This window comes from Penicillium expansum (assembly GCF_000769745.1).
Source record: "Penicillium expansum strain MD-8 chromosome Unknown contig143, whole genome shotgun sequence".
NCBI classification, from domain to species: Eukaryota; Fungi; Ascomycota; class Eurotiomycetes; order Eurotiales; family Aspergillaceae; genus Penicillium; species Penicillium expansum.
Window position 1 is genome coordinate 119,754 of NW_015971170.1, and position 20,174 is coordinate 139,927.

The 20,174-nt window shown below is 47.3% G+C and overlaps 9 protein-coding genes across 9 annotated transcripts; 4 read left to right on the plus strand and 5 right to left on the minus strand.

Annotated features, from left to right (window-relative positions):
* Positions 1 to 587: 587 nt before the first annotated feature.
* PEX2_042650 (Aminoglycoside phosphotransferase) lies at positions 588 to 1,724 on the minus strand (the record flags this gene model as incomplete). The annotated part of the gene is made up of 1 exon (XM_016741540.1): positions 588 to 1,724. The coding sequence occupies one exon, from the start codon at positions 1,722 to 1,724 to the stop codon at positions 588 to 590; it is 1,137 nt and encodes a 378-aa protein (XP_016603550.1).
* Positions 1,725 to 3,586: 1,862 nt separating this feature from the next.
* PEX2_042660 (uncharacterized protein) lies at positions 3,587 to 4,336 on the minus strand (the record flags this gene model as incomplete). The annotated part of the gene is made up of 2 exons (XM_016741541.1): positions 3,587 to 3,773; positions 3,837 to 4,336. 2 exons carry the CDS (start codon positions 4,334 to 4,336, stop codon positions 3,587 to 3,589), a joined length of 687 nt encoding a protein of 228 aa, XP_016603551.1.
* A 762-nt stretch (positions 4,337 to 5,098) lies between these two features.
* Positions 5,099 to 6,446, plus strand: PEX2_042670 (uncharacterized protein; the record flags this gene model as incomplete). Its single annotated transcript, XM_016741542.1, has 2 exons — positions 5,099 to 5,101; positions 5,154 to 6,446. 2 exons carry the CDS (start codon positions 5,099 to 5,101, stop codon positions 6,444 to 6,446), a joined length of 1,296 nt encoding a protein of 431 aa, XP_016603552.1.
* Positions 6,447 to 7,538: 1,092 nt separating this feature from the next.
* Positions 7,539 to 9,131, plus strand: PEX2_042680 (phosphotransferase family protein; the record flags this gene model as incomplete). Its single annotated transcript, XM_016741543.1, has 1 exon — positions 7,539 to 9,131. One exon carries the CDS (start codon positions 7,539 to 7,541, stop codon positions 9,129 to 9,131), a length of 1,593 nt encoding a protein of 530 aa, XP_016603553.1.
* A 408-nt stretch (positions 9,132 to 9,539) lies between these two features.
* Positions 9,540 to 10,098, plus strand: PEX2_042690 (40S ribosomal protein eS25; the record flags this gene model as incomplete). Its single annotated transcript, XM_016741544.1, has 4 exons — positions 9,540 to 9,542; positions 9,609 to 9,663; positions 9,804 to 10,013; positions 10,076 to 10,098. The coding sequence occupies 4 exons, from the start codon at positions 9,540 to 9,542 to the stop codon at positions 10,096 to 10,098; spliced, it is 291 nt and encodes a 96-aa protein (XP_016603554.1).
* A 280-nt stretch (positions 10,099 to 10,378) lies between these two features.
* On the minus strand, positions 10,379 to 12,551 carry PEX2_042700 (Gtr1/RagA G protein; the record flags this gene model as incomplete). The annotated part of the gene is made up of 5 exons (XM_016741545.1): positions 10,379 to 10,882; positions 10,960 to 11,173; positions 11,571 to 11,696; positions 11,750 to 12,433; positions 12,490 to 12,551. The coding sequence occupies 5 exons, from the start codon at positions 12,549 to 12,551 to the stop codon at positions 10,379 to 10,381; spliced, it is 1,590 nt and encodes a 529-aa protein (XP_016603555.1).
* Positions 12,552 to 14,263: 1,712 nt separating this feature from the next.
* Positions 14,264 to 16,221, minus strand: PEX2_042710 (uncharacterized protein; the record flags this gene model as incomplete). Its single annotated transcript, XM_016741546.1, has 5 exons — positions 14,264 to 15,041; positions 15,090 to 15,539; positions 15,599 to 15,892; positions 15,951 to 16,039; positions 16,105 to 16,221. 5 exons carry the CDS (start codon positions 16,219 to 16,221, stop codon positions 14,264 to 14,266), a joined length of 1,728 nt encoding a protein of 575 aa, XP_016603556.1.
* An 870-nt stretch (positions 16,222 to 17,091) lies between these two features.
* PEX2_042720 (putative short chain dehydrogenase/reductase) lies at positions 17,092 to 18,078 on the plus strand (the record flags this gene model as incomplete). Its single annotated transcript, XM_016741547.1, has 1 exon — positions 17,092 to 18,078. One exon carries the CDS (start codon positions 17,092 to 17,094, stop codon positions 18,076 to 18,078), a length of 987 nt encoding a protein of 328 aa, XP_016603557.1.
* Positions 18,079 to 18,212: 134 nt separating this feature from the next.
* Positions 18,213 to 20,134, minus strand: PEX2_042730 (putative acid phosphatase; the record flags this gene model as incomplete). The annotated part of the gene is made up of 7 exons (XM_016741548.1): positions 18,213 to 19,126; positions 19,185 to 19,519; positions 19,580 to 19,745; positions 19,807 to 19,822; positions 19,893 to 19,927; positions 19,981 to 19,993; positions 20,045 to 20,134. The coding sequence occupies 7 exons, from the start codon at positions 20,132 to 20,134 to the stop codon at positions 18,213 to 18,215; spliced, it is 1,569 nt and encodes a 522-aa protein (XP_016603558.1).
* Between the last annotated feature and the right edge of the window lie 40 nt (positions 20,135 to 20,174).

Genomic DNA, 20,174 nt, shown 5'->3' on the forward strand with positions numbered 1-20,174 from the left:
GTTTTTGCTCCTCTACCCTTCTCTGAGAGAGGCCTGGGGCGGGGATGTGGTACCACCAAAATGTACATTGTCAAAGAATTTGTTCGGGCAAATGACCATCGGCACTGTACATCTGGTATATTCATCGCCAGCGCCTAGAAGGTGCAGCAAAGCCTCACTGACGATTTGTTCGTCTTGAGCTCTCCTATTTTGCATGCTTCTATCTCCCTAAACAAAACAGATATTACTCCAGACGTTTCACGAGAGACTGACGTATCTCCGCAATTCTGCAAAATTGTTCGAGACTTTGTCGACTTTCGCTTCGAACCCAACCTCTTCGGTCGGGAAAGAGAATTTCCTAATTAGTAGTCTCGAGGGCCAAAAGGCCTGTGTAATGCACTCAACTTTCATGGAGTCTTAGAGAAACACACATGTAAATGAATTTGGGGGGGTGAGAGGGATAGAGAGGAAGAGGAAGAAGGAACACAATAATATTCTAAAACCCAAACTCCAATTTATGCTGAGACATTATGAGATACTATGTACATGCCTAGGTACTATGGACATTATAACTAAATGTACATACCTAGGTACTATGGACATTCTAACTAAGCGGAAAGTTCTGCCAAATTCTCAACTATCTGCTCAACATCAAGATCACTTGGACTTGCTTCAACGGCATGAACTTCAACCTTGTTGTCCTCTGTCTTGGGGTGATCTTTCTTACCTTTCTCCTTTTGTTCCTCGGCTTTCTTTTCTTGTTCCGCAGCATGAGTCTTTGCAATATCTATATGGCACAGGGTATACTCATCCGGATCCCAAACCAGAACTCTGCTTTCCATCTCTTTAACCTTTTTTGCCACAAGTAGCTTCATCTCCTCTTTCTCCTTATCACTTAAGAGGTCAAGTCTCTGCCTCCATGCATCCTCAACATTGTCCGTCGGTCCGAAGAAGCGCTGATCAATCTTGTGCCAATATATCGCATCAATGGCAACGCTTCTCCTCCCGGCATATGCAATCCAAAATTCACCAATTTCCCAACTTTCTCGCATTGGACCAGAGAGTCTTTCTTCTTCTTTTGTGCCAGCAGCATTTTCATATTCAATCATCGTCTGCAAAAATTTCTGGAGACGGCGATCAAACACGTTTATCCAGTCCTCGAGGCCTTGAGGCCAGTACTCGGGTCTTTCGATCAGAAGCCACCAAGGCGGCGCGTAGGAAAACTCGATTGGGGCAGTGTACGTGAACTCCCAATCCAGGACGCCCGCAATCTTGAGGTCGTTGTTGATGAGGACATTGCCTGGTCGGAGATCATCACACCATAATTTGAACGGTCCTTTATCAAATTCTACCCATCGCTTGGTGAGCTTACGCTCGCGGGCGAGTTTGCGGAAGAGATGTCGACCGACGAACTTCCGTCTACAATCATCCGCGGACTCGATTGCGTCGTTTATTTGGTGTATGAGATGGGCAATATGAATCTCTGCGAGGGCTTCGAAGTACGACGATGCTGAGGTGTACGTTGTCTCATGGCTTGGTAGTTCTGACTGAGGTAGGCATCCTAGTCGAATCAGGTCGTTTGAATTTAATGGTAGAGGACGACTCGCCACTTCCCGTGTGAAGTCATCGACCTGATTCAATGATCCTATTCGTGAGAAGGATGGGTTGGAAAGTTGCAAAAGAACCCCAGCTAGCTCTCCATATAGAGTTCTGAGAGTATTCTCCTCGATTTTGGGGTAAGCCATCCCCTTTCGTGCTTTGGACACTCTGGGGAATTGAGAAAATGGTACATGTTCGCATCATGTTTGATATGTTCCATGATGATGAAAGGACCCAGCTCTAAGGGAGGGTCTTTCTTGGAACCCCAGTGAAGAGTTGATGGCACTGAGATTGAAGTCTTCTCGTGAATGTATCGCATAATGGCGACCTCGTTTCGAAGCTTTTCTTCGGGAAACATAGCCGCACCGGGTATGGGAAAGCGGATGGCGGCAGCGGCACCTGTTTTCTACGTCATCCAGAGGGAGACATTGAATGTACCGCTGCCTAAGATGGTAATCTATCTGGGTCATTTGCCTGATAGTGGTTGAGTACAAAATTTCCAACCGCTGTTGCGATAGTAGGGTCAAAAAACTTGAGAACCCAAGTATCGGTTATTTCCTAGCTTTTTTCCCCGGCAACATCATCTAAAACCATGTGTCGTTGCATGGCTAACTTCTTGAAAGATGAATGAGAGATATAGGAAGATGAAATTCAGAGGAGAAAAGGGGAATGGAGTCTAAATAGGGGCAGGTAGTTGACATGGATTATAATCACATGACCCTTGATGATATTATGGGATACATCAACCCCTTTGTCAAGTAGACTGTGATTATGAATAGACGATTGTTGGGAGTTTCAGGCGAGGGGTAATATGATATATGTGCATACGTATTTGGGGGGTGTTTTGGCGAAGCCTGAATACTAGGTCTTCGGGGCGTTGAAAGGATTTGTTGTGGCGCTTAGAATATGCCAGGGGTCTCTTGAATCTGAAGTTCAGTTAAGCTCGAAGATTCGACTTGAAATTCCAGACCTTTCGACATTAGGCAGGGTTGTGATTGGATTCAGGCCAACAACTCCTCCTTGCACCGTTGCCTAAACAAGCACCACATTCATGATGATGATCAGTACAATGAGTCCATACATCCTTCTGTCAGAAATATCCTACCTAATACCTAGAATCCTGTTTTACTAGTACAGAAGTTTATACCGTTCCAGGATTAGGCCAGCCACAACTAAGCTATTGTAGACAAGAACTTGCCCGTAGTACTAGTTATATAGAGGGAACCGACGTCTCTCTCAGTCTCCTTTTAATAACTGGTCTTTATTAAAATACCTCTGTATCGTTTAAATTATCATCTCCAAATCTCACCTCTCGATATGGCTTCATCAGAGCCGCACTAAGTTTTCTTGATAAACGAAATCCTGGAGCTGATCCTGCTCGAAACTGGCACGCGCACTTTGCTCACATCCGCTCGAAGGGTCTGCTGCAAATGGCACTTCTTAATACAGGACTCGAGCGACTTACAGGTTGGCTTTTTTTCAAGCCCGTTGGTTATACTCTGCCACGCGGGACGCCGGGCATTCGTAACCCGCTACTACAGGATTGTATTTGGCCATGGTTTGCGCAAGACAAGCGTGCAGATGGAGCACACCGCCAGTAGAAGGAGAGGCGAGGATTCTTCAGATCCATCCTCATAGCAATCATGTCTTTCTCCAAAAAGACTTGAAAATATGTATCTGTGAAAAATGGTAAATTCGGTAGTAAAGTGCAACAATTGAAAACTACAGCTAAGAAAACAATGGATTATCTAACTTTGAAAAAAAAAAAAACGAGAGAAACAAAAAAGATGTAGAAAAACAAAGGAAAAAGGGCAAAATGGCAATGGCTGGATCTCTTCCCCATCCTCCCTACCATATTCATACAGTAGTTCTCCAAGCTTCTTTCCATCCTCATCAACATGACCTCGGGAGATCTGTTCGATGACATAGCATATATAGAGAATAGTTTTCCAGTTAAGCTCTGGTCCCCCATCTAATGTTACATGTTAGAGCCAAAAGACAGAGGTTGCTATCTCTGCTTTTGGGCCTCTCTAGCCCACTTGTCATAGTTTGCGCTCAGGGTAGTGTGCTCTGTTCGTTTCTTCTCCGCCGCTCTCCTCCTGTTTCCAACCTCACGGTCGTGTCTTTCAAGAGCCATTTCAGTTTTGTACGCCTGAGGATACTTCTGAACAAACCCCTCACGGCCTTGCACGACACTATACATGCGAGGTTAGCCTTTTGATGAACATTTTTGCTGTGTATGCCTGTGGGTTTATTACAGGTTCTCCCTCGTCACCATGGCTTGAGCAGCCGCAATTCCAGTCTTGAGCATTGGGCCGTGGGCTGGTATGAACGGATGCTTGGGCCCAACTCGCAGGTGATGTGCCTCGTGGGTGTCAACGTGGTTTTGAAGTGCCTGGGGATCCTTAATGTCGCCTGCAAAGTGATATTTTTTGTGCTTGGCATCCATCTGATTTGACCACACCCCTGGTCTAGTCTCAAAGGGGTCAGAGTATGCATGATGCTGCCTGGGTTGGTGGAACGAATGGGCACGGTCATGGAGATCCGGGTGGCCCGGGGGAATTCTCTCGCCGTTTGCCCTTCGCTTGTATATCTCCTCTTGCTGAGGTCCCTTCTGAAAGTGTGGGCCATATTTGTTTGGTTCATGCTGATTCTTTGAGGGTATCACAGGCTGTTGACCATACGCTGGTGTTTCGTATGTAGGCTCGGAGAGCTTCCTTTGGGGTTTAGAGCGAAGCTTTCCACTGAGAAAGCCCATGATTGTAGAAAAGAAGCTAACAGGGGGTTTCTGTGGCAAATGAATGATATTGAACGAGCATGAGCATAATACATTTCTTCTGAGGTATAATACGGGATTATATAGAGAGCCTGCCGGACGCTCGAGTCATACTCCTTGCCAGGAGTCCGGCCAACTTGAAATAGCCCAAAAAGTTAGAAGTTTCACATCATAATTTACGCGCACACGCTTAGGTATTTGATGGTAGCAATTGAGGCATTTTTGGTTGACCTGCGAGATTGTTGTTGTTTCGCTCCTCTATTAGCCCTACAACGTGATGGGCATCTATGCAATATGACAGGGATGATACTCAGAAACAGCCTCAAGATAGGCGCTAGGGTGATACAGCTGAAGCCCCTTCGGTTAGAAATGAGCACTGTAAATAGATAAGTTTGAGCATAATATCCATGGCTGGCGGCAAGATGGTAGTTGCATACCTAGCACTTTCAACCATGACACATGGCGCCGCCGAAATTAAATTGATTGGCCTAGAGTAAAAATTCTTATATTGCAATAAATTATTGGGTGAAACAAATTTGATCTTTAGTCGCGCGGCTTAGTTAGTTCAGCGGTTGGCTAAAAATACATCGTGAAGCCGCTTTCCAACCTGGGAAGCCGCGGGAAACAGTCTTATGTAAGACCCCGCCACCACCTGGGCAGGGCTACACCTTGTAGATATCAGGTTCACCAGTCTCCCTGTTATCCTTCTTCATAACTTCGGAATTTTATCATATCCTGATAAACATGGTAAGGTAATAAAAAATGCAATTTGAAAACCTCCTGCTCACATCTTCTCAAGGCCAAACCGACTTTAGAAGGACTCCCAACGGAGCTGCTCATTCTCATCTTGCTTGAAATACCTGATCTGGTTTCTCTCAAGTCCATCGTGCTCTCATCGCCGATATTTCACCAAGCCTACCTCACAGTTCGACAGAAAGCTCTCTGTCGCATCGTCAAAAATCAATGGGGGCTGCTTCTAGGAGACGCGATGGCTGCTACACGATCTCGTGGTCTCCAGTTCAATGCCCACAAACAGGAAGCAATTGCAATGTTAGATACATGGCGTCGCAAAGAAGAGATTAACGACCTTGCATTGAGTTCATCCATTCCGATAGATGAGCCCAGCAACCTAGAAGAGATCCTCAACCTAGTTTATCTTCACAAGATATTCCATTTCTTTTTGAAAGAGTACGAGACAAAAGTAACGCGGCCCCCGTGGATATCAAAGGATCAATGGGAGAACTCAATTATCCCCATTGAATTATCTCACACCGAAAAGCACCGATTTCTCAGAGCTTTGTGTCGACTACAAATTTACACCAATATCTTTGATGAGTATGAACATACGACTGTCCATGAAATCAAATACAATAACTGGAGGCATAGTCCCAAAGGCGATCTTTGTTTTGACGAAGGGGCATATCGCGTGTTCTTTGGGACGATGCCTCCTTGGGAATTCCAAGAAATAGGCTGTCTATGGGCATACTTCACAACATTGTTCGATCATATTTACACGGAAATTTCTGCCGGTCTGCATGACCTTGTGGAGAAGCACATGATCAAAGATGATTGGCAGCGTCCATATTTCGAATTTCTCCCTGAGGATGTGCAGCCCCCTTGGTGGGGGGGAGTAGACAACCTCGGACATGTCGAGAATATATGGAGGTTTTCGCATTCGTTAGCTTCAATGGGACCAGAGTTTGTCTACCGCCTTCTTCATGGGACACCCTTGATTCAGCGCGATATGGTGATGCTCAATGGAAACGATGATCTATTGAGTTTCCCTAACATGTATGTGACAGAAGATTACATGATTCCTCTTATGTATCCCGCAGATCGGCATGCGGTTCAAGATTATGAGCAGCTTTGGTCAACATTGCCATATATCGAGCAACCTAATCTTGGGTGGAAACAGGTGCACGTGCTTCCTGATACACCTGGACAGACGTTTGAAGAAGCGATTGATTTCCAATGTGCACGTAAATCGGTATGGCTCTGGGGTTATGCCATATTTGATGATGAAAGATTGACGGCATGGAAAGCGCCTTTAGTGCAATTTCGTTTGGGCGAAGAGCCTGAATATACAGTTTAATTTATTCAGCGGCCTGTATCTTATGCTTCTTAGCTATCCGTGTTCTTTTTTCTATTATATCAACTGCTTATTCACAATTTGTTCCACTATGTACTTATTGAGAAGGACTAGATACTATTGGCTGGAGGCGCTTGGTGTCGAAATCCACATGTTCATAGTCAGTTCACAGTTTCGCCTGGAACGGCGTCAAAGGTGGCAGGTCCTGGCATTCAAAACACCGTCCCATTGTTCCAAAGGCTATATTTTATTATATTTTTAGTATAGATCCCTTAGCTTCACGGCAGCTAAGGGATTTTGACCATTATCATCCTCTAATGAAGGAAATGCACTGATACAAAGTTGAGGTAAGGTCCTAGCTTCTCTTTTATTTTAGAGCCCAGTTTCATGTCTTATATCTCATACTCTAAATCATGATAGCGTCTACCGGTTTTATTGTTTTGCTGCGACTAGATTTTCTTTGTTCACGCCTGCTTATCCACTCCTACCTGCTAGTGCTTCCCGATTTCTTGAGAGATTGATAGATGGGTCATCATAACGTGTTTTCGAAAATTTTCCTAAATTTCTTGAATCCTTTTGACAGCACAAGCGTCATGGGATGGAAGAGATTGAATGCGCCTCCCATGACGAATCCTCTCGAGGCCTCCACTCTTTCCGCTCCTTGGGTGTATATCCACCTAGAATTTAAATACAAAGAATCATTGAAGACCAATACGAGATGAAGAAAATGCCTCGCTAATCAAAATAAGTTCTATTCCTAAGTGGTAGGCTTTGACGACTGTTCTTCTTCTTGTCATCGAAGTAATCCCCAATCTATTCTTGGAACACATTCATTGTAGATATAACAACGACCAATTTCTTTCACCAAAACACTTAGAATCCAACTTTTACTTCTACGTTAATGGCATGTAGCATGGGACCAAGGGAATATTTAGAGAAATAAGTCCCTATATCATGCCTGACTTCGCTCGAAATTTTCCACATCAATTGACTTCGACTTGGAAAGCATCCTACGAATTCGAATATATTTACACTCTTATTTGTTGAAATCCCATCTACTCAGAATTCTCCTGGCAGTGTCCAACAGTGGTGATTATGGGACATCTTTTGCAGTCTTTTTCCGAACATCTTCAGGGCATCGGTCAAGCAATCGCTTCAATCTCATCCTCAATCGTGGATCATGTCACCCTAAAACGACTACGTGGAAATGAGGATTCTGACGAGGAGGATGATGACGATGACCTTGATTCCCTCGACATAGATCCATTCGATGCAGTATTGGAAAGGGTGAAAGTGAAGCATATCGGGAAACATGTGGCAGCGATTCGCGCGAAGACTCAACCAGGCAACAAGAAGAACATTCCTGTTGTTGAAGTTGGGGCTCATAAACTCCATGGAGAGAACATTTACTATGTGGTGAAGTTTGCCGATGGAATCAAATGGATGCTCAAAGTCCCAGCTGGCGAAACCCCTGATCAATTCGGCGAAGACGATGCCGAAGCCCTTCGCTCAGAAGCATTGACAATGATCATGTTGCGCCGTGAGACAACTATCCCGATCCCCAAGGTCTTTGCATACGACAATACATGGACGAACAAGCTCAAGGTTCCCTTCATTCTCATGGAGTTCATCGACGCTCGGCCTTTGAGTGATGTTTGGCATGATCAGGAATCTCCGGAAGAAGTTGTACAGGCTCGACGCACGCGCTGTCTGCAGGATATCGCTGCCGCGTATCTCCAGCTTGGAAAATACACATTTAATGAAAATACACCCTTGAGATTTGATGACCAAGACCGCCTTATCGGCGTTGCACCAGTGAAGGAAGACCCATTCTCGGGTCTCAAAGAGGCCTACGTTTCTCACCTGGACCGGCGAGAGGGGGGGGAAGAAAACGATGGGCTTGGCAGGGGACTCCTAAAGCTTCTTCGGATGTTTGCCGACTGGACTCCAGAGCCAAGTGATGGAAAATCATTCGTCCTACACCATGCAAACCCCAATATCTTCAACTTTCTTGTTTCAGAGGATGGTTCTGTGCGGGCTATCCTCGATTGGCACGGCGCGGGACCCAAGTTGCCGAGTATAGGCAATGAGGCGTATCCACTATGGCTGATGCGCGACTGGGATCCGAGCGTATACCGTTGGAGTGAAGAGATGGAACAGGGAATTAATGATGAAGATTGTTATTGGGAAGACTCACCGGACAAGCTGGAGTTCTATCGAAATGTCTATGCGCAATGTATCGCAAATCTACGACCTGAAAGCGAGAACGCCAAAATAACCCGCAATTCCCCTCTCTTCGTACATTTGATGATGGCAACAAGAGGCTCGATGTTTAGTTTGGCCACTTCCGTAAAGATTGTCGAGGAGGTTATAAAGCGAGTGGAGAAGGATGCGGATGATAACAGCTGGCCTCCTTCATTCAGCCCGTCCAACGACAATAACAAGGACGATGATGACAGCAAAAACCTCAGTTCTACCAAAGATCAGGATGCGGCAGGCGACCACGATGCACCGAACGAGACCAAAGCCAACGCGGAAGATGATGATATCGGGGCGGACATTGATGGAGAAGACGAAGACGAACCTGTGATTATGTATGATTTGCTTGAGGGGGTGGATAGAGATGGTCTGAGTGAGCATCAACAGAAGGTTCTAAGGACGGGATTTGATGCTTTATTCATTAGTTGACTTCGAGGTTGTGGTTTTCGATATATATAGTGATGCACGATGGCTTCAAGGAGCGAAGTTGTCAAGCATAATCGTTGATGTTGGAGAAGAAGCGAGGATAGTTATTTGAAAATCATGGAAAATCAGAGATTTGGTTCTTTCCTCTGATTCCAGATACTCTCATCTATTCTCTTGTAGCACCCCAAAATGATATACGGTTCGTCGTAAATATAAGAGACACCTCAGGCAGGAACAACCCAGTGATGATGTCAGCCATATTATGTAATCTAAAACATCAGCCAATGACAACATCCAGACTAACCGATCAAGGGCTTAGGGCTCACCTCAGTCACGCCCCACTTCCTTTTCGCACTTGAGCGGCTTCTGGACGTCGCCCTCTTCCTTTGAACATCCACCTCATCCGACAAAATGGTGAGTTCCCCAGCGTACCAATATACAACCGAAAGACAGCAATACTAATCGAAATGTGATGAACAGGCGCCCGCAGCAACCGGAGGCAAGAAGCAAAAGAAGAAGTGGTCCAAGGGCAAGGGTACGCAATCACCACCAACCATGCGATCGTGACGATTTCCGCCGAGTTTCCCACAACACGAACGAAATCGTTGGACGAGCTGGGGATCCGAAATAAAACACCGAGATGCAACATTTACTAACATGTCTTTCGCCCTACAGTCAAGGACAAGGCCCAGCACGCCGTCGTTCTCGACAAGGCCACCAACGACAAGCTTCAGAAGGATGTCCAGTCCTACCGTCTGATCACTGTCGCCACCCTTGTCGATCGTCTCAAGATCAACGGCAGCCTTGCCCGCCAGGCTCTCAACGACCTTGAGGCTAACGGCCAGATCAAGAAGGTCGTTGGTCACTCCAGCATGAGCATCTACAGTGCGTTCCTCTTGAATATCCCATCCATCTTGAATCTGCAATACTGATAACTTTTCCAATAGCCCGTGCCGTCACCGCCGAGTAAACTTCTCGTCTCTCGTCTTTTCTCGCGGTTTTCTTTTCCTTGCTACGAATGATATCATTTACCATGGGAAGCCCGGCTGGGCATGATGCATAGTGGATTAACGTCGGACTCTTGAAGAGTGTGGAACATTCGCACTCTTGGCCTACGTCAGGTAGTGCGAACTGAATCAAAAAATCTACAAAACTTCATGAAAAGGACATGCGTCATATTCCGTAGACTTCTCTCGACATCTACCATCTGCACTTTCCGCACCAACACAACAAAAGATACACAAGTAGTCCTACGACTTTTCCTTTTCCACCATCGCACTCCTCTTCGGTCGCTGCTTCTGCGCACTCTCACAAAGCGGCCACGGCTCCCCCTCAACACCTCCATCCTCAACCACAACCCTCCCGGCCTCAAAATACTTCGCATGGTTCGCAAAGAATCCAGTCCACCTCTGCACAGTCGCCTCAACCCGCGCTCTAGCAGCCCGTAACTCTTTCTCGCGACGGATTTTCTTCTGTGCAGCGGTCACACCCTCTTCCTCAACATCCTCAACAGGCATGAACATAATCTCAACACCGCGCATGTCGTTCGTAAGATCCTCTTTAAAACATCCCGTGACAAAGGCCCGTGTTGCGTCCCGCCCCGCGAAAAAGTTGTAGCTCCCGCCCGGTCCGTAGATCATACGGTTCTCCGAGACGTCGAAGACGGTCCCGTTCACCGCAACATAGAGGGGGAGGCTGGTGTCTGTGCCGTTGTAGAGGGATAGTTGGCTTGGTGTCAGGTTAACAGGGCCTTGCTATATTTTCGAAACATAAAGTGTTAGCTTGAATCGGACGTCACTTTTTTTTTTTTTGGAATCTCGAGGTTGCATACCACCCACTGCTTCACCACTGGCCACCGTGTATACCATGGTCTGTAACCCCACAATACAGACTCGGAGGAAGTCATGTAATATGAGAGACCGCCACAAGCGACGAGTAGGGTCACAATCACGCGAATTATGTCCAACAGGCTTATGCCGTGGTCTTGGTTGGTTTCATCGCTGCTAGAATTCTGTTTGGAATTTGGTTCTTTGTCCGGCCCATTGCTGGACTTTGACGTAGCTGTTGGTCGCTGACGGAGTTCTGACATCTCGCTTGAATTTGAGTCGATTGAGGAGTTGTAAGATCAGACGATGACCATTTGGATTATTGTTATTGGAGTTGCACAGGTGGAGGACTTGGCTGACAAAACCTGAGACAGCCTGGCCCCGAGTGGACTGACTTATCCACAACTTCACATTTACAAAAGGATTTCCAACGTTGATGAATAATTTCTACTATTTCTCCAAGCTGCATTCCTCGCTAAAGATACAAGAGGCTTATATTCATGACGTAGCTGAGCTGAGAAATACACCCAGCGTTTTAGTTCTAACGTCAAATTCGCCTCGATTTCATTTCCATCATTTGCTTGCAGTAGCAGATTCCCCCTCTTGGGCCGCAGACCCTTCTTCCCAACTACGCGAGAAGACTTCGTTCAGAGCGTCTTGGAAAGTACGGCAGTTCATATCAATCAGGCCTCGCTTGTCCTTAGCTTCGGGGTTGCGAATCACCGACACTAAACAGAGGTACCTGTAGAATAAAGTCAGTACAAATAATAGAAGCACACTCGTTGGGAAACATACTTGTTCATTTCCATCAAATGGATCATGGTTTGATCATGCAACACCACATGACTTTCCGCTTCTTGAATCTGGTCGCCCAATCGCTTGCGAACTGGGTGATCCCAGGAGTACAACTCGGAGATATCGACAATCACATCGATATAATCAGAGCACATCTCGTAACAAGCCATGTCGACGGGTCGGGTGTCGGAGGCGATATAAATTTTACTCAGAACGTCGAACAAGTATGTCTTTTCAAACCCACAGTTGTTGGCGAGAGTGTTGATGAGGTTCTCAAGTGTAGATAAGTTGGGGATCAGCTTCTGAATAACTTTGCTGAAGGCTTCAAACACAGAGTAATCGTAAATGGAAGTCAGATAGTAGTGTACGGGCGCATTCTCATATCCAGCGTCACTGAGCTCGTCCGAGATGCGCTGCACAATGTCCTGGAACGTGTCGGTGCGGTACTCGTCTGACAGTCCATCGACCTTGTGAATGAAGACTTCGATGTTGATTCCGGGATAGAACTGCTGAACAGTCAATATGGTGCGGTTGAGCCGCGCCACCGAGTCCAGGTAGTCATCCTGTGCGTCGATCACCCAAACCAGGGCGCCCAGACTGCCGAAAATATCCTCAAGGTCGAAGGCGGACTCAAAGTACTCAAGTTGACCTGGGAAATCCCAAACTTGGAAGTCCATAAAAGAGCTACAGATTCCAGGTCAGCGGAAACTCATTAATCATGTCCTTTCTTTGGAACTTACTGGATTGAATCCTTCTGGATCCGGGTCGTGGACTCCAAAAAGAGTGTCTCATTTGGTGGCATCTTATGGAATACCACACTAGCAATGGATGACTTACCACTCCTAGTACACAGTTAATATCTCTGTTGTGCGAGAGCTGACAGAGGAAACTTGCCGGCGGAGTCCCATCAGAAGAAGACGAGGTCTAACATCAGGGCCTTAAGTGTTGGGCACAGATGCCGATTTGCCCCGAGTTGGCGCAGCAACTTGGCTGTTTCCCTGTAAATTATCCAGAAGGCTTAGCTCGGCTTCAGTCTTATGGAATGGAAGTTCACGCCGTCGCTTCCAAAAATTAAACTCACGTCCTAAAAAAGGACCATGAGGCCGGCTCACGCGGGCTACCGGTGAGTCGGACATTTAATCAAACAAAAGGGGCATGCATTTTTGGGAAGTTGGTGAAGCAAGAGACAGCTTATGGTTATCAGGATGGAAGGTTCATGAGCCAGGGGCAGGGTGGAATAAAAACGCATCACATGGTGGAAAAAAAAGAGGGCATTGGGCAGTCGGCGAACCCAATCAGGTTACCATCCCTTGAGGTAACAGGGAAAGGCCCGAGACTGAAGACAGAGACCCGTGGGTTCAAGATGGCACTATCTTACAACGGCCCATTGTGACAGCAACCGTGACAGACGCCCCAAAATTGGAAATCCATGTTCCTTGCCTATCTCGGGCCCATTTGGTTGTCTGGAAAGATCTCTGGTAATTCTTGTTCGTCGCCTGGGAGATAAAAGGGAGCGGAACCAAGCAGCTGTCTCACAACGGCCCGTGCATGGATGCACCGGGACGCGGTAACTAACCGAGCTTCACCGAATGACCCAGCCGTGGTTCGAGGCATTATAGGAGTATGGCTCGAGGGGATGTGTGTTGGGGGGGAAAGAGTTTCTTACCTCCATTGAACGGGCAGACATCTAGATATGGGATGTTAGAGTCCGGGCATGCATTAAGAATGGATTGGGTGTACTTACTACGCAATTTATTTTTGTGTTAGACAGGGATAATCAGGCCAATGCAAGGTCAAAATTCCTCCTTGATCACGAAGATGAGTGGTAAAAGGGACTGGTCGAGCTCAATTTAACAGCAAAGACCGACTGTTGACATCTGCATGTGCTAATCTCGCCTAGGACGGAAGCCGCAAGGTTCCCAGATTTTGTCTGGGATGGTGGTACAGAGTCGGATATCTGCAGTCAGACCTGTATCATTGTCTCAGGGTTGAGAAATTCAATTCACGGCGTAGTAGGGTTGGTTGGGGCGATCGTTGAGTAACCGTTGTGCTGTCCGAGTGCGGGGGTTGGAGTAGCTCGGAGCTAGGAATCGAGGCGAGGTGCGATCGGGCCGGATATGCAACGCGCACGATAGCGCGGCAAGTAATCTGAAAGAGTTCGTTCAAAAGATGTAAGGCTTTCTTTTGACTTGAAGGAGTATTTCTCATGGAATTGTGGTGAGGAAGAGAGAATGGGGGAAGAGGAAGAGCAGGACCAAGGCGGAGCCGTTATCTTTGAGCTTCTATCTTATCGGTCCTAATCTGTCATGTACCGCCTTTCTATTCTGCCACTATATTCCCGTCTCTTCCAGGGCTATCAACTTGCCTTGCACACCCCTAACCCCATTATAAAGCTTGGCCAAGCCCGGAAAAGATGGCTTGATGGATTATTCTACAATCAATGTTCTATCCTTGAGTATATTGATGAAATCGAAAAGAAATCGCTTTTTTTGATCTTCATTAACCTCGACAAGTTCATACGGCAACTGTCCGATGGCTGTGTCCATGAGCATGTTTACCCCCATGCTGATGACCCAAATAATCACTGATTCGGTGCTTCCCCTGCTTCTGTTCCTCTTCTTCCTCTTCCTCTTCCTCGGCCTCAAGTGAAGGCCACTCTTCCCAACCATCTTCCCACATCTTTGCCAACTTTTCCGTCTTCTCGTCTCTGCTCATTTTCTTGTTCTTCATCACCTTCTCCCACTTCTTCATATCCTTATCATCTAGAAGACACTCATCCAGCAAAGCACTGATCTCGACTGTGTCAATACCTTCACCGATAAACACTAGTTCCTGGCGACGATCACCCCAGGCACCTTGGAAATCATTCTGAATGGATTCCCGCACATCCTTGTCTTCTGGCCAATCCTCATCGGGGACTTCAGCAAACCAAGGTCCGCCGCATCCAAGAGTCATCATACCGCCTGCTTGACTCCATTCGCCAAATTGCCAAGGTCTAGTTGTGAGCCAGAAGAAGCCCTTGGAGCGGAGAACTGGACCAAAGGCTGGGTTGGTACGTTTGTTTTTCAAAATTACTGCTGGGTCAGGCTGTTCAAAGTCTTCCATTGACCCAGAGTCAGAGTCTGTATCCATCGCATCTTCGTTTTCTTCGTCTTCCTCTTCTTCCTCGTCGTCTTCTTCTTCTTCGACTTCATTGTTCTGGAGAATGATGAACTTATCATGAAGAAGAGCGAAGAGACGACGCGAGTGGAAGGGTCGACGAGCAGTGTAGACGAAGTTGTTGATACCATACCTATATCAGTGAGCAAATGATTCGTAAATAAAGAACTGGCAAACTTACTCCAAGGTCTCTGGTTTCGGTGCCAACCGGTCACCGTTGCCTGTCGACTGTATCGTCATTTCGTGCAGACTCTGCAGCCACCCAGGTCCAGAAGCAGCACGCACAAAATCAAATTTGTTTGTGTTGATGATCTCCCGAACATCTATTTGAGAGTAACTTGACTCGAGGATCTTTGCGACTGGGTTCAATAACTTCAGCAAATGCATGAGCTTATCGCGTGTTGCTTGGTCAACTGTCTCGACCTTGTTGAGAATCAACACATCAGCGAACTCAATCTGATCCACCATGAGATCAGATATTGTGCGCTCATCCTCAGGGATGATCTCTTCTTTCCCATAACGGTCAGAGAGGAACTCTGCTGTGTCGAAACTGGAAAGCAAGTTGAAGGCATCAATCACGGTGACAGTAGTATCTAACCGAGCCATTGTGTGCAAGCCACCCAGTTCCACACTACATCAAGACATGTCAGCAAGTCTACCATAAGGGGAGATGTAGTGGGGAGACAATACATTTCATTCAGGATCTTCTTTGCATCGACATCATCATTTGCAATCTGATCTTCAGCTTCCAACATGGCTGAGCTAAACTCAGCCGTGAAAGTCTCAGCCACCTGCATGGGCTCGCTTATGCCGGTCGATTCAATGATGACATAGTCGACCTCATTTCGTTTAGTCAGGGCTGCCAGTTCGGCCAGCAAGTCTCCACGAAGAGTGCAGCAGATGCATCCGTTTTGAAGTCGAATGAGCTTCTCAGTGGTTTGTGAGACTTTGTGGTTTTGGATAAGGGTAGCGTCGATGTTCAGCCTAAATGAACGAAGTGATTAGCATACAGTCTATGTCCTCCATTCAATGCACAACTGACTGGCTCATATCGTTTACAATGACAGCAATCCGTAACCCATGGTCAGGAGACTTGAGGATGTGTTTGAGCAGTGTTGTCTTGCCACTTCCCTATACATGGGTGTCAGTGTCCCTGTACATGACTCAATGTCGATAAAATTGCTCTCATTTCATACCAGGAAACCTGAGAGCAAGGTGACAGGCATCTGCCGTGTTTTGGGCTTGTCCTCGGCAGGGGCCGTAGGAGCCGGGACATTATAGGAGACCGAGTCTCGTCCGGAATCGATGACCATAGTGAAGGTAGGTAACTTTTGTGCTTAAATACAAAGCAAGAAAGAAGAAAGAGAAGAGAGAGAGAAGAAAGAGAAGAAAGATAGACTAAGCCCCAAGGAGCTCTAGGATGTCACATTATATAGCATCTTCTTTCCTAGAGCACCGTCTCCAAGTTCCTCACCTTCTAACGCTGCCGGTTGCATTTCTGATGTAGTACAGATGTCAATACAGGTCCTCCAAGGTTAATAGTATACCAGTGGGGCCATAGCTAAACCAATGAAATGTATGATTTCAAATTGCGATGATAATTGCCGTGTTATAAGTGGCCGGCGTGAAGCGTCCGCAAGGTACCTGGCTGGCGCTGTTGACCTTCACGGTCCTCATTTGACGACATTGGTTTTTAGAATTCCTATTAGGGCATTTTTGATTGGGCCTTGGTTGGTTTCCTGGTTTCTTGACTGCTCATTTCTGGAGGACTAGCGGTGGAGGTAGGGTTTGACTGGGATATGAGCTGGGGGACAAATTACCCGTTTAAGTCTCTAAATAACCACATGAAAGTACATTAATTGACAAGGTAAAACTTCGACTATTTCATCCCAGATGCCTTTCAATATTAATTCATTCACACAAATACATCATCCTCAGATCTAACATTCTAAGATTCAACCTTCTCCAATTGAAATCGGCGCTCGGCTCGATGCGCGGGCCGATGAGAGCCAAATCGCCGATCTGAGAATGATACAACATATTAACCTCTCACCTATAAAAGGGGGGTTACACTGATAACAATGCTACAGGAATAACCTCAATCTATCAATTACCACGCATCAAACATACCCAGATATCACAATCTGTCTAAATACACCCAATCCCCCCTCCGACCACAAAAAATGACCGACCTCCTGGGAACCTACACCAAACCCCTAGCCTTCCTCGGTCTCTTCACACTGGGAAAAACAGCCTTCTCCCTAACCCGCCAAGCAATAACCTACCTCCTCCCAAGTACTCTCCAACGCTACAACCCCACCAAAACAAACTGGGCCCTCGTCACCGGCGCAACAGACGGAATAGGTTTCGGCTTCGGTCAGGAGCTCTGCGCGCGTGGTTTCAATGTTATCCTACACGGCCGGAACGCCGAGAAACTCGAGCGTCGTCGGAGCGAATTACAGGCACTCTTCCCTGCAGTCTATGTTGCTGTGATTGTGCGCGATGCGCAGAATTTGACGGCTGATATTGATGATGTTGATGCGGAGGTCCGCGATATTATTCGTCGCAGTAATGAGACTGCTGGTTCCGATTCCCAGGGTCATCCCGGAAGATTAACTGTCCTTATTAATAATGTTGGTGGTGAGACGAGACCTTCTACACTCCTCAAAGAATACACCTTTGAGGATGTGCAGGCGACGATTTCACGGAATGCGACGTTCGCTATTCAAATTACCCGTGTGCTGGCGACACAGTTGGAAGAGAATGCGCCTGGTCTTGTGATGAATGTTTCCTCGCTTGCGTCGTTTGGAATGCCGTATATCAGTATTTATAGCTCTACGAAGGGGTTTGTGGATTCTTTTACAAAGTCGCTGCACGCGGAGTTTGCGGCTGAAGGGAAGAAGATCGAGGTTGTGGGGTTGCGAGTTGGCGAGGTCAGAACTGCTGGGTTTGATGTGAAAACTAACTTGTTCGTTCCTGAGGCGAGAGTGCTGGCTGCTGCTGCCTTAGATCGGGTTGGGTGTGGACAGGAGATTGTATGGGCTTATTTCTGGCATTGGTTGCAGGGCTTGTCGTTTGATTATCTACCGCGCTGGATGTTGATGAAGGTTGCTGTGATGAAGATGAAGGCAATCAGAGCAGATCTAGACGCTAAGGTGAAGAGCAGCTGAGATAGCTGCTGATAGGTTATGGCTCTAGCTCTCTATCTCGGAGGCTATTATAAACAAATTGTATAGTATATGAAGATACACGAAAAAATATATATTTGCAAGTAAAAATCACAGCATTACAGTCTATATAATGTCTAGAAGCCAGCCGGGGCCTTCTCACGATCGTCTGGGCCGTGGAGCCCTGTCCCAAGGTTCGCTGTGCACTCCAATTGCCAGTCCTTTGGCGTGAACTTATCAACAATCTCCTTGAAGGCATCCAAGGTGCAGAATGTCTCATCGCCGGGCAGGTGGTTCTCGGGCTTAGCAGCACAACCGGGGATAAGGACAGGCTGGTCATTGTAGCGAATGCGAACATAGTGCTTCTGGAGAGACTCGCGGGCACCTTCGGCCAAAGATTCGAGAGGCGCGCGTGCAGTATCGGAGGTGGTGGGTTGCTTCGGTGCGGACTTACCGAACAGCTGGGAGAAGACGCCAGGCTTCTTGGCTGCGATGGATGGGTTGGAAAACTCCTCAAGCATGACGCCAGCGTTAGAATCGGAGCTGGGCGCTTGGGAGAAGAGCTCAACTGCAACAGAGGAAGTAAATGGCGGCCATGACTGGTTCTGGAATCCACCAACACTGGACAGGATCGCTGCCAGAGTGGTGTCGTGGCAGCCGCTCATAGCAAATTTGATAGCCTTACCAGTCTCCGGGTTGCCTGAACCGGACGCAGCAGTCTCACTGCGCCAGCCACCCTCCACGGCAGTGCTGACCATGCGGTCAACCACATCACCCATGAGAGCACCAATTCCCAGCTTGCGGTACTCGCTGCTTTCACCGTAGCCAGCAAACCACTCCTCAACTGCAATTCGGTCTAAGACAGCACGACCCTTCTTGTCATAGAACTCAGATGGAAGCTTAGTGGCTGGCCCATGGGCATCGGTTGCGTTAATGGTGTCCATGATTCCAGAAAGACGAGGGTGGGCATCAACTGCAACCTTAGGCGATTCTTCGGGCATATGCTTTGACCAGAGGCTGTTCAAGTACTCCATTTGTTCAGAGTCATTCCCTACATTAAAATCATTAGCCGTGACCCTTATCTTCAAATCCCACTGATAAGCCCATACATCGTGAAGCGGCGCGGTCGGCAAAAAGCCGAGCCAGCTGTCGGAATCGTTTACAATTCCCCTCGTTAGGGAATAGTGTCTCCTCATTGATCTGGCGTGCCACAATCACCGGCGGTGGGAAGTCAAGCGTGCGCGCGCTCGCCGGGTACATGCCCCAAAAGGCCTCCTGGAGCGACTCCAGAGCTCGGGGGATCGGCGTGGCGCGCAGATACATATCCTCGGAATCGCTCTTGATCTGAGGCATGAACCCGAGCTGGTCGACGTATAGGTGGCGTAGTCGTTGTCCGAGCGCATATGTTGTCTCACGACCCTTGTCTGTGAGCTCGCCGTGCAAGCTTCAAATGGCATGATTTAGCTCTTCTTCCCGTGCCTATCAGAGCTCCGCGGCAACTTACCACATCGCTTCGACTGACCCTCCCGGTCCTGTTGTGATCACCGACTGGTCATTACTGCCGAATGACTCCATTTTCCGGCGCCATTGGAACCCGTTCCATTCCGAGAGGTCTTTGCTACTCGAGGCCATCTGCACCATGCGTCTTGCGACGCCGCAGTACGGCCAGTCTTGTCAAGAGGACATGTTAGCATATGCTCGACCGATATCGGTGTCAGGAGATTGGCATACATGGACTCAAGCCTGTCTTTGGGAAGTGTTAGCGGAAACCGTCGGAGAACGGATTTGGGGGATGGGGATTGTCAATTGCGGCATACGTTTGTGAATCGTGATGAGACGGGTGTGCGTTCACCTAGGATCAATTAGAAATGCTCCCATTCGCATCCTTGTAATTGGATCTCTCACCATGACGAAGGAACTGTAGTGGTTAGCTATGCGTCTTCATCAATGTGGGGACCAAAACACCTACCACTTGCACCAACTGTAGCTTCAGAGCTGCCGGGTACAGGCGAGCGAGCTCATCCTGAGTATAGGGCTCACGGGGAATGAGGGTGGTCATCTCGGGTCAATTGAGAGATATCCAGAGATATCTACAACAT